This window comes from Lonchura striata, chromosome W (genome assembly GCF_050655825.1).
Source record: "Lonchura striata isolate lonStrDom1 chromosome W, ASM5065582v1, whole genome shotgun sequence".
Taxonomy (NCBI): domain Eukaryota; kingdom Metazoa; phylum Chordata; class Aves; order Passeriformes; family Estrildidae; genus Lonchura; species Lonchura striata.
In genome coordinates, this window is record NC_140743.1 from 16703436 (window position 1) to 16718018 (window position 14583).

The following is a 14583-nucleotide window of genomic DNA, read 5'->3' on the forward strand; positions in this document are numbered from 1 at the left end:
GCTGCCAGTGCATCCCGCCCCCAAAGAGTGACCAGAGCTGCAGTAACATAGGGCCGAAACTTAGCTGTCTGCCCTTCTACGTTTTTGATCAACACAGCCTGCCGGCTCACAAATGTCTGTGCTGCACCCCCCAAGCCTTCAATGGCCGCTCCCACAGAGTCCAAAGGCCACTTAGGAGGCCACACAGAGGCGAAGACGACCGTCACATCGGCTCTGGTGTAGATCAAACCTTGCAGCTGGATCCAAGATGGGCTGGGACCTGGCAAAATCACGGAGCACATCATCTGTGGATGGTTGGCAGAAATGAGCACGAACCAGAGGACTTGCAGTGGTCCCATGGATCCGGAGCCACCATCTCCACGCATCAGTTGATCTGCCCTGGGAACAAACGACTGGAAAGGCACAAGTTGAGCAATGCGGGTTCCTGCTGGAATAATGACAGGAGGGAAGGGTGTGGAAACCATAGCACAAATCTGGCCCGTAAAATCAGAATCAACGACACCCGGGTGCACAAAGACTCCCAAAAGGGTAGTGTTAGACCGCCCCATCAACAATGCACCCAATCCATGACCTAAAGGCCCGAATGTATTCAGAGGGACCCTGTGCACCTCAGTAGAATCTAAGATGACTGCTGCTGCAGTGTGTACATCCACCCTGGCAGAGCCGTGGGTGCCTGTGTCAAGTTGACTGGGGTACCCTGCACTGGCACTGTGCTCTGGGGGATCACTTGTGTCAGCGCGCAGTTCCCCTGTGCGCTCCTGCCCCTGTTTCCCGAGCCTTTCAAACACTTACCATTAGCATGATAAGTAGACTTGCATTCCCTCACAAAATGACTTGGTTTACCACACCTGGAGCACAGAAGATTAGAGCCTGACCCCTTCTTGACTTTTGTCCCCTGTCCCTGCTTGCTCTTCTTCTTCCCCTTCTTGTGCCGACCAGCCCCTGAGGATGACAGGCCTGCCCGCAAAGATGCTGCCAGAACAGACATTTTATGGTCCACTGTACCAACCTTGGAACAAGCCTCGACCATGTCTGTCAATGACGGATCACCTGGCAATGCGTCTATAATTTTCCTACAATCCTCATTTGCGCTGTCCCTCGCCAAAGTTTTGCACAAAACCTGCCTCAAAGTCTCATCATCAATCTGCTTCTCCAAAGCAGCTGCAAGATTCTCAACAAATGGCAGGAACAATTCTTTGGCCCCCTGTGCTATCTTTACATAACGTTGCCTGGGAGCAGCTGTCTCCATGGTCTTGAGCAATGCCGCAAAACCCACCTTCTGGGCCTGCTCAAGTACCATGTGGTGCCAAGTAGCCTGAAAATCAGGATTGGCAAAATTATTGAGTCCCATGAGTGCGTCCACCCCCACACAGCACCTAGGGTCTGTCTGAGGATAGTGTTGATTCTCAGCTGCAACCCTGTCTGCCATCCTCCTCCAGTTGCTCACAAAAACATCCATCTGCACAGGTTGGAACAACACAGAGGCCAGATGTTTGATATCATAGAGAGCCAGCAGGACAGTGTTTATCACTCTGAGGACCTGCATCAATGGGGCAGAACCCAGCCCATATTTTGCCACCTTGTCCTGCAAATCCTGTACAACCTTCCAAGCTATTACCTCATGCTTGTCCTGTTGTCCCGAATTTGGGACAGCCTTGTGCACAGGAAAGGCTTGAAGCTTATGTTGCACTGAAGCATCGTCACCCCCACCCCCTTTTGCTCCCCCTGGGGGGAACAGAGGAACCAACTGGCCACCAGGCACGGTCTCAGCCTCCTTGAGAGGCGGGTTCAAAACCACACCACCAGGCTTTCCCACCCACTCTAACAAATCCCAATCACATGCTTCCAAAGCGCTTTGCCTGACCGCATCCCAAAAGCGACGGGGATTTATTGGTTTGCACTGACACCTGACAGGGAGGCAGCGTCCACAGATGTCTCTGGGATGCTTGCCGCCCTCGTTGGTGTCGGCGTTCTGACAGATGGTCAGGCCCCCGTGATGGCATTAAGATCAAATCATCGCTTTCACTACCTGCGTCCTGTGACAGGGGCATGTGGGACAGTCTGTGTTCCACAGGGAAGGGTGGGCTGACGGGAGACACCGAGGCTGGGGAAGCAGCTATCGACCGTGAAGTCAAAGCATTGGGCGCGGGCCCCGAGCCAACAGCTCCCGATCCAGAAGGGCCAGCCGTCGGTGACGGGGCGGGGACTGGGACCATCACCAGCTGCTCGGTGGATCCTCCCATCACAGACGGCAATACGAAAGGTTCAGCAGGAGCTTGCAGCACCGTGGATGTGATGTGCATTGAAGCTGCAGTCATCGGAGGCAGGAACAGCACTGGCTGCCGGGGCACAGCAGGCATCACGGGCATTGAAGCAACAGCGGGCGTGGCAGGAGGCAGAACCGCTGCTGCCAAAGCTGCAGGCAGGGCACGAGGCAGAGGTGCTGCTGCTGAGACAGCGGGGGGGCGGGAGCCAGAGGTGCCTCTGGAACTGCTGAAGCGGTGGGCATGGCGAAAGGGAGAACCGCTCCAGCCGCGGCTGTGGCGGGCGGGGCGCCGGGCCCCATTTCTGGGAGTGCCAGCGCCACAGCAGGCGTCGTGTGGTAAGCAGGCACCACCCTCAGCACCGGCGTCAGTCCCGGATCAGGGGGGGCCGAAAATGACACTGAAGTGCCCCCCACAACATGCTGTTGAACCATTGACGCGGGCACCGTGAAAGAAATCAAGTCAGTCCCAGCACACGTCGCACAGTGGGACGTCCTGGGAAGCAGATGCGCTGGCCTCACCGGTAGAACCGGAGCCCGCGCAGGGAAGCGGGGTTTGTACCAGTGAGTGGACAAAAGGCTGCATCCCCGCTTCCAGCGGCAGCTGAGGGCGAGGCTCATACATCTGTGCAGGCTCTGTAGCTGATAACGAAGCAGCCAGAGGGGCCACTGCCCCCGCAGCGCCCGGTGCTGCGGGCTGAGCCACTCCTCCCCCCAGCTGCAGACTGGAGAGGGGCCCCAACAAGGGCTGAACCAGCTGAGCCATCTGGTCAACCGATGGACGGGTTCCGGGCTGTTGCGGTGAAGACGGGACAGCCCCCAACAGGCTGTGCAAAGGGGGGTTGGCCGAACCCGAGAGCTGCGATGATGGCACTGCCAGGGCCGCCTGAAAAGCAGGTGCTGGCACTGGCACCCTGCCCAAGGCAGATTGCACTTGTTCAGCCGGCCGAGGTACAGTCTGCTGTGCAATCTGCGGCTGATTGGCTGGCAAAAAATTTGCAGGGTGAGTATAGCCATGGGGTTGGGGAGTGCTGGGACCAGCAGAAGTCCCCGGCAACACAGGAGGCTTGTGGGGCGTCCCATCATGTCCCGACACCCCGCTTCGTGCCATGGAGGTACTGGGAATCGCCTGGTCCATCTGCCTGTCCCTTCTCCCCGAGACACCACTAGACACAGAAGCGGTGGTGTCACTCCCGGAGAGAACACTCTCAGAGGCCGTGCTCCCCGAGGTTCCCTCCTGAAGGGGCACATACACACGCCCCCATACCGAAAACAGTGCGGACACCTCCGCATCCCCGTTGTGCATCTGCTTCATGAGGCACCGCCCCAAATCGCACCAGAGTTTTCGATCAAAGGCCTGCCCAATGTCCGCGGAGAATCCATGATCCCGAGCCCAGAGTAAGAGCCGTATCAGTTCCTCCTCAGAGACCCAAGCCCTCATCTGCAGGATAGAGGCTTGACAGGCAGACAAGACCATCCGATCAGCTGCAGACGCCTGATTCCCCATTGCTATGAAATCTCCCATCGGCGAACATCCACTTTTAGAGACAAGACAGTCCGCTCCTCCAGGGACATCCCGTCCCGCACAGTCCCAGCTTTTAGAAACTGAACCACGGTCCAAATAGGACCAAGCCTTCTACAGAAGGCATGGACTTCCAGCGTTACCTTTCTTAAGAAGGCAGAGGTGTCTGTTCGCAGCCACAGGCTGGTGGCGCGGTGCCGCGCCGCCGAGACCCCCCCGCAAGACGCTGAGGTTCAGGTCGCCAGCCCAGGCCGTAGATTCATGAGGGGTCGCCAGATGTCACTGTCAAGGCAGGACGGGAATGAAGAGAACTCTGATTCAGAAGGCTGTGAGAGTAAAACTCCCGTTTTTTCAAAATGCACCACTCTTTTATACAGAGCTCCACAAGGACCAAATCCATTGGTTCTGAAGTGAAAACAACCCACCGCCATTGGTGCAGAGTGCTTGATGCACAGTGATAGAACTTAACTATAAACAATGTGAAAAACAACAGAGATAAAGAATTATTTACATTCTTTCTCAGCTCTTTCGCAGGCTTTTTGCCTGGCTAGAAACTCTCAGTTTTTTTCTTTGACTGAATCTGAGACCCACAGGGGCATATCATTGTTTGACACTGGCACAATGCCAGTGTCCCCATGAAAATGCAATCTCTCAATTGAATGCTGGGAAATGCAATTGAGAACAGAGCAAAGCAGGCCCAAGCTTAATAACAGGAAAAAAATTTATTAAGCTACTACTATAAAAGAAAAAAAAACAATGAAAAAAATACACTCAAAGATCAAAATGAAAACCTTGCAAAACATTCCTCCTCCCACCACCCAACTCCAACAAACCACAGTGAGACACAATCTGGACCCCAATCAGGTTTCCACCCTCCAAACAATCGATACTCAGTCCATCGAGGGAAGAGGAGTCTCTCCAGTGCCACAGACCCCCCAAGAAACTCAGCTGCCATATCCTGTGCTTCCATGTCACTCATGGCACCGCCCAGAGAAAAAGTTTACCATGGTGACCCTTCTCCTTTCCATGCACAGTGTGCTCACCACCAATGCTTGGATGGACAGACTGCTTTTAGGATTTTTCCTTTCAAGGATTCCCTGCCAAGAGGGAAAAAACAACAGTTCAGTTTTTCATTGTTTGGCACCACAGTCCCCCCCATTTTCTCCTGGGGCTGAGGGTACAAGAACAGAGATCTTCTTCTCTTCTTCTTCTTTGAAGACAGGGGGCACCACCACCAACCTCCCTAACTTTTCTCTGTTCACTCCACTTCTGTCTTTTCCCAGCTGAAGCATGGTCTCTTTGGCTCACTAGCATCCTCCTAAAATACAGTCTCTCTTGGAAGAGAAGATCGGTTCAGTCTGTGGCTACCAAGGAAAAAGTCCAGCCAAAAGCCACTCTATCATCCCCTCCCATCTAAAATTTCTCCTTCTAACATCCCAGGGTCCAATATGTCTCTCTTCCTCTCTTTCAAACTGAGGAGGGGAAAATTTTCACAAAGCTTTCATTTCTCAGGAAGGGTTAAAAGTCCCGACCCCAAAAATGGCTCGATGCCTAGGCTCTGGCTCCCACGGCCAGCTGGACACCTTGTGGCCCCCACTTGCTCTTCTCCTTCCCCGCGGTGAACTGCTGACAAACCCCCACCATCTCTTTCACTCTCTCTCTCCCTCTCGAGACTCTGGGGGGGGGGGAAACGGAGACATCCCAGATTTCTCCACTCTTCCATCGGCAGGGGGCCAGGCCGGTTCCAGTCCCTCCACTCTTCGGCCTACCTCAGTCAGGCCATGGGCCTTCCCTTCCCCCGCCCATCCACAGGCCGGGCAGAGGAGAGTCCTGCACCGTACACTGACCGGAAACAAAGAGGGCGAGTTCTCCTGGGAATTCTGCCTTTAAACACTCTGTGTTCTCAGACGCGTGTCCACCTTCAATTGGTCAATATCCAAATTGACCTCTTCCTTTTAAGAAAATTCTTTTTTCGTGTCAAACCACCACAGGGAAGCTGGGGTCTGAGATACATCCTTTGATGTTCTAATTTTTTGCGCTCAGGGCCACAGGGCCATGGGCAGAAACACCGGCTTTTTTCCCCGGGAAAGAAAACTCGCCAGTCCAGGTTCCTCATATGAGTTTGTAGGGCTCCCTTGGGTCGGTCGGGGAAGTACAAGTTTAAGGTGGGGGCAGATGGGGCCTGGGACACATACTTCGATATTCAGATTGTTTGCAGACAGCCGCCCGCTCAGGGCCACACAGCCCTCGGTATAACCACTGGACTTTTTCCTGGGAAAGAAAACTCGCCAATCCAGGTTCCTGATGTCAGTTTGTAGGGGTCCCTTGGGACTGTCAGGGCAACACAAGTTTGAGGTGGGGGTAGCTGGGGATTTGGACACATCTTTTAATGTTCTGATTTTTTGCAGTCAACTGCTCGCTCAGGGCCACAGGGCCATGGGCAGAAACACTGTCCCTTTTATTTGGGAAAAAAACACATCAATGCAGCTTCCTGATGTCAGTCTGTAGGGCTCCCTTGGGACTGTAAGAGCAGCACGTACTAGAGGAGGGGGAAGATGGGTACTGGGAAACATCCTTCAATGTTTGGATTTTTAACAGTCAGCTGCCCACTCAGGGCCACAGAGCCCTGGGCACAAACTCCGGACTTTTTCCAGGTTCCTGCTGTCAGTTTGTAGGTTTATGTTGGGGATGTCAGGGCAGCACAGGATTGATGTGAGAGCAGCTGGTGTCTGGGACACACCTTTTAATGTTCTGATTTTTTGCAGTCAGCCGCCCGGTAAAGGCCACAGGGCCCTGAGAACAAACTCCTTCTTTTTTGCCTGGGAAAGAAAACTTGCCAATCCAGGTTCCTGATGTCAGTTAGTAGGGCTCCCTTGGGACTGTCAGGGCAGCACAAGTTTGATGTGGAGGCAGCTGGGGTCTGGGACACATCCTTCGATGTTCGGAATTTTTGCATTCAGCCAGCTGCTCCCTGCCAGGGTGCCCTGAGCAAAAACTCCGGCTCTTTACCCTGGGAAAGAAAAGTCGCCAGTCCAGGTTCCTGATGTCAGTTTGTAGGGTTCCCTTGGGACAGTCAGAGGAGCACAAGTTTGTTTTGTGGGTAGCTGGGGTCTGGGACACATCTTTTGATGTTCTTATTTTTTGCAATCACTTCCCGCTCAGGGCCACAGGGCCCTTGGCAAAAACTCCAGCCCTTTTCCCTGAGGAAGAAAACTCACCAGTCCAGGTTCCTGATGTTCATGTGTAGGGTTCCCTTGGGAATGTCTAGGCAGCATTTTTTAGTGGAGGGGGCCATTGAGTTCTGGGTCACATCCTTCGATGTTCGGATTTTTTTGTAGACCGCCGCACACTCAGGGCCGCTGGGGCCTGGGCAGAAACACTGGCCCTTCACCCTGGGAAAGAAAACTCTCCTGTCCAGGTTCCTGATGTCATTTTGTAGGGCTCCATTGGGACAGTCAGAGCAGCACAAGAATGAGGTCGGGGCAGCTGGGGTCTGGGACACATCCTCCGATGTTTATATTTTTTGCAGTCAGAATAGGATGGAGTAAAACCAGGATCAGTAGATCCTGTGCGATCAGTGGGGTTACCAAGAAATCTCTCTAGTCTTTCCGCAGGGCTTAATGTCATGATAGTTTTCTGTAAGGCTATGGCAGTAGGTTTGAGGGTTTCTGGAAGCCCACAAATTAAAGGAGTCATTAGTTCAGGCTTCACAGGTAGTTGCATTGGGGATTCAAAGCCAGGAATTAATTTCTTTTCATGAATCATTTGCAGACAAGCGGCTTTGTGTACACTTTCTAGGAGTTGGTCGGGGGTGCTAATTATAGCTATAGGATCTCCCCTTTCCAAGGCGTTCGTTCCCCCGGCCCAAAAAGCCACGCGCTGTGTCAGGGACCATGAGTCACGTTTATCTCCTGTTGTTAAGAAGACACCATGTCCCCAGTACCCACTAGCTTCTTGTTCAGTTAATTTAATTTGATTGCCACCAGTGAGGGACACCCGGAAAACATATTCTGTTTCTGATTCATATGGGAGGCGTCTGTATTCTCTTTTAAGCTTAGCTAATTCAGTGGCAGTGTATGGTATGTGTTTGGTTGTGATGTGGGGTTCAAGATCATCATCACTGAGATAGTTATATTCTGTTTTAATTAAGGGTCTTAAGTGAGAGCAGCAATGTTCCCCACAATTATTTACTGCCTCAAGTTCTTTGTGACGATAAATTTGCTTAATATGAGGAGTTTCCTTTTCCTCAGGATTTATAGAGGAATCAGCATTATGTGATTTGTTAACATGTTCCTCTTTTAAGGCAGCTCTTAATGCATAGTTCTCATTTCTCAATGAATGTTTTTCATTCCTTTCTTCATGTAATTGTTTTTGTAAAATTTCAACCAAGTTTTGAAGGAAATCTATTATTGTTTCTTGCTCACTCCTTCACTGGAAGCGAGTTTCTACAGCTGCTGTAAGACAAGCTCCCAAAACTGAGCATAAGATGGATTTATTTCTGCCCAGTTTAAATTTTGTATCTTGTTGTAAAGAACATATTCTATCAACCACATTATCCAAATTAAACGAATTACTTTGTGCCCATTCTTCTCCTTCCGGAGATGGTTTGGCATTGTATTTAGCTAGTAAAGCATAAAATTCAAATTTACCCTTATCGTTAAGGTTATCACTCATTTTGTGAAGGGACCAAAACCACGGCAGGGAGGTAAAAACTTAAGTTACGCAAATCACACAGCCTTAGCTGTGTCGCACTTCACTTCCCTGGGTGGGTGAAGAGACAAAACCTGCCTAGGAGGCTCTGCTTAGTTTCTTCAAGTTGTCTCTTCCTTCCCAAACATTCCAAACACACACGTAAAACAACAGTGTCCCGCCTTTTGCATGAAGAGATCTTTTGCAATTTCTGAAGACAGTGTGAGTGCTTTTTCATCTAGGCAATGTGCAGTTTGTGGGAAATTCAAATCTTACCCCTTGCTTTCTAGACCACGCTCAGTCTTTTGGACTGGCAGGCTAGGTGCGGCTGGCAAGAAACGTCCCTCCCCTGTTACAGACTACACAGAACCTGCACCCTTCTGCCTAAACAGAAATTATGTCAGTGATGCCAATTTAATGTCACGATCCGCTTATAGTGCGGTGTCGTGATGGTTCGTTAGCCGATCCCAAAGTGCAAAAGACAAACAGCAGGGGACTATTAGTTTAATCACAACAAATGCACCTTTATAAAGGGCCAAAACCAATAAATTCGATAGTGGGGTCAGAAAAGAAATAAAAAGGATAGCGAGAGAGAGAGAGAAGGGGGGATGGGAGTAGCTACCAACACAAGGGAGGTCCTCACTGGTCCGGACGATGGGGATCCGTCTTGTTGTGTTGGGGAGAGTCTCCAAAGTCCTACCTAACCCAGGGGTCCAGTTATAGTCCACAGAGGGAAAAGGGGGGAACATGCAGAACAATGAGAGTCTATTGAAATTGCTATGGGGGGAACAGGTTTATCTACAGAAAATCATCCAGGCTGAACAAACACAATGAATAAATCCATTGGAGTTACTGGAGAAGAACAGGTCATGTCATTCTCCCCCCACTCTCTGTGGTAGGGGTCTCAGTCTCAGTCCTTGGGGAGAGGGCTCCTGACCTCTGTCTATCACAGTGGTAACGAGGCAGATGAGGGGTCTTCAGTGAGAGATCACCAGAGTCACCCCAAAAGTTCATTTGGCTTAAAGGTGGAGAGTGAAGCAGGAATTGCAGTAGGCCGCTCTGTGCTGGGTCCACACTGGGTCTTCGCCAAGTCCTGGCCAAGTCCTTGCCAAGTTCTTGCCGAGCCTCATTGGAAACAGCTAACATAACAGAACAGCGGCAGCACCTGCACTGTTGCATTCTCCAAGCCGGAACTGCAGTGGGGGAAGGGAGTTCCTGCTCATGGCAATCGGCAGGCAAATGAGTGAGGGTCTTCAGATGGCCTCTTACAGCCCTGAGCGAGCAGCTGACTGCAAAAAACCCGGACATCGAAAGATGTGCTCCAAACCCCAGCTGCCCTCACATAAAATTTGTGCTGCTCTTACTGTCCCAAGGGAGCCCTACAAACTGAGATCAGGAACCTGGACTGGCGAGTTTTCCTTCTTCGGGAAAAGGGCCGGAGTTTGTGGTCAGGGCACCCTGGCCCTGAGCGGGCAGCCGATTGCAAAATATCCAAACATCGAAGGATGTGTCCCAGATTCCAGCTGCCCCCACCTCTTAGAAGTGCTGCCCTGACAAGCTCAACGGAGCCCTACAAACTGACATCAGGAACCTGAACTGGCGAATTTTCTTTCCCAGGGAAAAGGGCTGGACATTGTTCTCAGCACCCTGCGGCCCTGAGCGTGCGGCTGACTTAAAAAATTCCAAACAGTGAAGGATGTGTCCCAGACCCCAGCTGCCTCCACATCAAACTTCTGCTGGTCTGACAGTCTTAAGAAAGCTCTGCACACTGAAATCAGGATGTTTTCGTGTTCCAGACCCCGGCTGCCCCCACCGCATACTTGTGCTGCCCCAACAGTCGCAAGGGAGCCCTTCTAACTGACATCAGGAACATGGACTAGCGAGTTTTGTTTCCCAGGCAAAAGGACTGGTGTTTGCGCCCAGGGCCCTGTAGCCCTGAGCGAATGGCTGACTGCAAAAAACCATAACATCTAAGGATGTTTCCCAGACCCCAGCTGCCCCCATCTCTAACAAGTGCTGCTCCACATATCACTGTCCCAAGGAAGCCCTACAAACTGAAATCGAAAACCTGGAATGGACAGTTTTCTTTCCCATGTTGAAGAGCCAGTGTTTGTGCCCAGGGACCTGTGGCCCTGAGCCGACAGCTGACTGCAAAACATCAGAAGATTGAAGGATGCGTCCCAGTACCCAACGGCCCCCTCCTCTAAAATATGCTGCCCTGACAGTCCCAAGGGAGTTCTACAAATTGACATCAGGAATCTGGACAGGCGAGTTTTTTCCCAGGGAAAAGGGCTGAAGTTTGCACACAGGGCCCTGTGATTCTGAGCGGGCAGCTGACTGCAGAAAATACGAACATCGAAGGATGTGTCCCGGGACCCAGCTGCCCCCACATCAAACTTGTGCTGCCCTGACAGTCCCAAGGGAGCCTGTCCTAGGTTGACTGTATGATGCCTTTATCCCCAATCGTCTGCCCTGTTCATGTTGAATAATAAGTTCTACACCTTTAAGACTTCTTCCAGGAGGAAAGGAGTGGGGGGAAGAAGCGCGGAGTTTGTTTTCAAGAACTGCACTCACTCCTCCACATTCCTTCTCCTGGACTGACTTGTCTGCGTACAGACAGACAACGAGACGGAGCTCACCTTTGGGTTTTTTTTCTCCTAGTCTAGTTAGTTTTAGATAGCTGAGGCAAAGAAGTTCCCTGGACTGTGTTTTTTTCCCTTTCTCTGGACCTGCTCTGGACTGCACACCAGGAGAGCAGCAGCAGCAGCACCTGTGCCCCAGCGGGCCGGGCCTGGGCCGTGGCATTTCCAGCGCCGGAGGGACTGAGCAGAGACTGAGTGAGCCCAGCTGCGACCTGAGGGATTTTTTCTGAGATTGTCTCTCTTGGAGTGGCAAGAAGTTTAGTTGTTTAATATTGTCTAAGTTGGCGAGTTTAATAAACAGGTTTTTTCCACTTTTCTCCAAAGAGGTATCTTTCCCGAACTGGTTGGGGGGAGGGGCCAATTGAATCTGCTTTCCTGAAAGAACCCTTTTGGGGGTCTTTCCCCAAATTTGCCCTGAACCAGGACAGGAGCCCTACAAACATCAGGAACCTGGACTGGCGAGTTTTGTTTCTTAGGGAAAAGGGACGGAGTTTGTGCTCAAGGCACGCTGGCACTAAGTGGGCAGCTGACTGCAAAAAATCCGAACATCAAAGGATGTATCCCAGATCCCAGCTGAGCCCACATCAAACCTGTGCTGCCCCGACAGTCTTAAGGGAGCCGTCCAAACTGACATCAGGAACCTGGACTGGCGAGTTTTCTTTCCCAGGGTGAAGGGCCAGTGTTTTTCCCTAGGGCCCTGTAACCTTGAGCAAGCAGCTGACTGCAAAGAATCTGAACATAGAAAGATGTGTCCCAGACCCTAGCTGCCCCCACTTCTAACAACGCTGCCCCGACAATCTCAACCGAGCCCGTCAAACTGTCATCAGGAACCTGAACTGGCGAGTTTTCTTTAGCAGGGAAAGGGCCTAGAGTTTGTGCCCAGGGCCCTGTGGCCACAATCGGGGAACTGACTCCAAAACATACAGACATAGAAGGATGTGTCCCAGTGCCCCGCTGCCCACACGTCAAACTTGTGCTACGCTGACGGTCCCAATGGAGCCCTAAAAACTGACATCAGGAAACTGTACAGGCATGTTTTCTTTCCCAGGGTAAAGAGCCGGAGTTTGTGCTCAGGGAACCCTGGCCCTGAGTGGGAAATGAGTGCAAAATATCTGAACATCAAAGGTTGTGTCCCAGACCCCAGCTGCCCCCACATTAAACTTTTGATGCCCCGACCGCCTTAAGGGAGCCCTCCAAACAGACATCAGGAACCTGGATTGGTGAGTGTTCTTTCCCAGGGTGAAGGGCCACTATTTCTGCCCAGGGCCATGTGGCCCTGAGCGGGCAGCTAACTGCAAAAAATTCGAACATCAAAGAATGTGTCCAAGACCCCACCTGCCCCTACATCAAACATGTGCTGCCCTTACAGCCCCAAGTGGTCCCTACAAACTGACAGCAGGAACCTGGACTGGTGAGTTTTCTTTCCCAGGGAAAAGAGGCGGGGTTTCTGCTCAGGGCACCCTGGTCCTGAGCTGGTGGCTGGCTGCAAAAAATCCGAACATCCAAGGATTTGTCCCAGACCCCAGCAACTACCACCTCTAACATATACTGCCCTAACAGTCCCAAGGGAGCCCTACAAACTGACATCAGGAACCTGGATTGGTGAGTTTTCTCTCCCAGGGAAAAGGGCTGGAGTTTCTGTCCAGAGCCCTGTGGCCCTGTGCGAGCAGCTGACTGCAAAAAATCCGAACATTGAATGATGTGTCCCAGACCCCAACTGCGCTGTCCTAGGGTGACGTTATGGTGTTTGTATCTCCAATCATGTGTTCTCTTTGTTTGATATTATGTTCTGTGCTTTCAGAACTGACTCTGAATGTGTAGGTTTGTTTCGCCTTGTTATCAGCAGGTTCACCTCCCCCCATGATCTGCTCTCTAGAAGAGGCTAGTGCTGGCTTGGCTTGCTTGCTTTGCTTGCTTGCTTGCTTTTGCTTGCTTGCTTTGCTTGCTTCTGCTTTTGCCTTTGCTTCCTAATTAATTTAGCTAAGCAGTCCAATTCTTTCCCTGGACTGTTTCCTTTCATTTTCCTAAACACCATCCAACCTGCTCCAGACTGGGACGTGGAAACACCGAGGAACACCCAGAACCTGCGCTTTGGGATCTGCAGCAGCCATTCCAAGTGCTCAGAGCAATCCCCAGAATCCAGACCGGGGCGACCACTCCCAGGAAAGACTTTCTGGTTTTGTTCATCTCTTCAGAGTGGTGAAACAGTTTTGTTGTCATCTGGTGTTTTTATACTCTTTGGTGCTGGGGAGGGCTTTGTTTGTTAAATAAACAAGTTATTTTCCACTTCTCTCAGAGAAAATTTTTACTGAACCAGGTGGGTGGGGAGGGGCCGTGGGGGTTTGTTTTCTGGGTGCTCCTTCCAGAGGGTTTTCCCCAAATTTGCCCTAAACTAGGACAAATATTTTGGCGCCCAACTCAGGGCTCGAGAGAGTGGAAAAAAACCTGTTGTAATCATATTTTTGTTCAAATTATTTTGTTTTGGTATGGAGCAGTTACTTTCTATGTTGTTTTAATTCATAGTGTCTCTTGGGGTGAAGGCCTGCATGTCTCTCTGGTCCCTAGGGTTTTTTGAGATCTTAATCCCTCTATGGTCCCTAGGTCTATTTTTTTTATCTGGGATTAGCTCTGGTATTGTCCCTAACACGTAGGTTTTGCAGTGGAAGGGCACTGACCAGAATATCCATCGGGCTGGGCTTGGGTGTAATGGCTTCCAGGGGGTTTATAAAGGTGCTGAGGTCTGTTCCTGGAATGTATGGTTCATGGTTATGGTTGTGTAGCCAGTTTGTTAGAAGGGAAGCAGGGGATGAGGCTTTTCAGCCTTTGCTTTCCTTCTTCTCCTCTGAATTTCTTACCTCCTGTCCTGGTTTGTAAAATAAGCTTGTATTCTATTTGCCATCTGTTGGAGGTTGGGCAGGTTTGTTATCTCTTCCAAGAACAATGGTTTGCTCTGAAGAGGTAATCGTTTGGTTAATGGGCCATTGACTGACTCACTGCAGGCCTGGTAACGTAACACCATCCCATTGTGAGATGCTCCACCCAGAGGGGGAAGCCAAGCACTCTTTTATTGTATAAAGTGGTACTTTTGGGGGACAGAGAAGCTCTCTCTTTGCGGGATACACAGAGAAGCAGCTCCTTCGGCAGGACTCCTGAGAGAAGCGGCCGGAGCGCGGTGAGGCGGCGGCGGAAGAGCTCGGAGGCGGCCCCGGCGCAGAGGAAGACCGGCCCCACTGCCACCAGATCTTCAGAGAAAACTATACCCTTCTAAAGATCACCACTTCAGCTGCAATTCATCAGCCACTGCAAGAGGAGCAGCTGTCATTTCAACTGGACTGCTACCAACACCCCGAATCCTCAGAGTGTCAGGTTGTGGACTTTATCACTAGTTTTGTTTGTACCAATTGCATTTGCCTTTTTAAATTGTTATCTAGTTTCTCCTAGTAAAGAATTGTTACTCCCATTTCCAT

The 14583-nt window shown here is 51.1% G+C and overlaps 1 protein-coding gene across 1 annotated transcript; it reads right to left on the reverse strand.

Moving 5' to 3' along the window:
* Positions 1-3033: 3033 nt before the first annotated feature.
* On the reverse strand, positions 3034-8459 carry LOC144246105 (uncharacterized). The gene is given in 4 exon segments (XM_085571147.1): positions 3034-3177; positions 3531-3704; positions 3929-4011; positions 7313-8459. Coding segments are annotated over 4 exon segments (1548 nt in total).
* Between the last annotated feature and the right edge of the window lie 6124 nt (positions 8460-14583).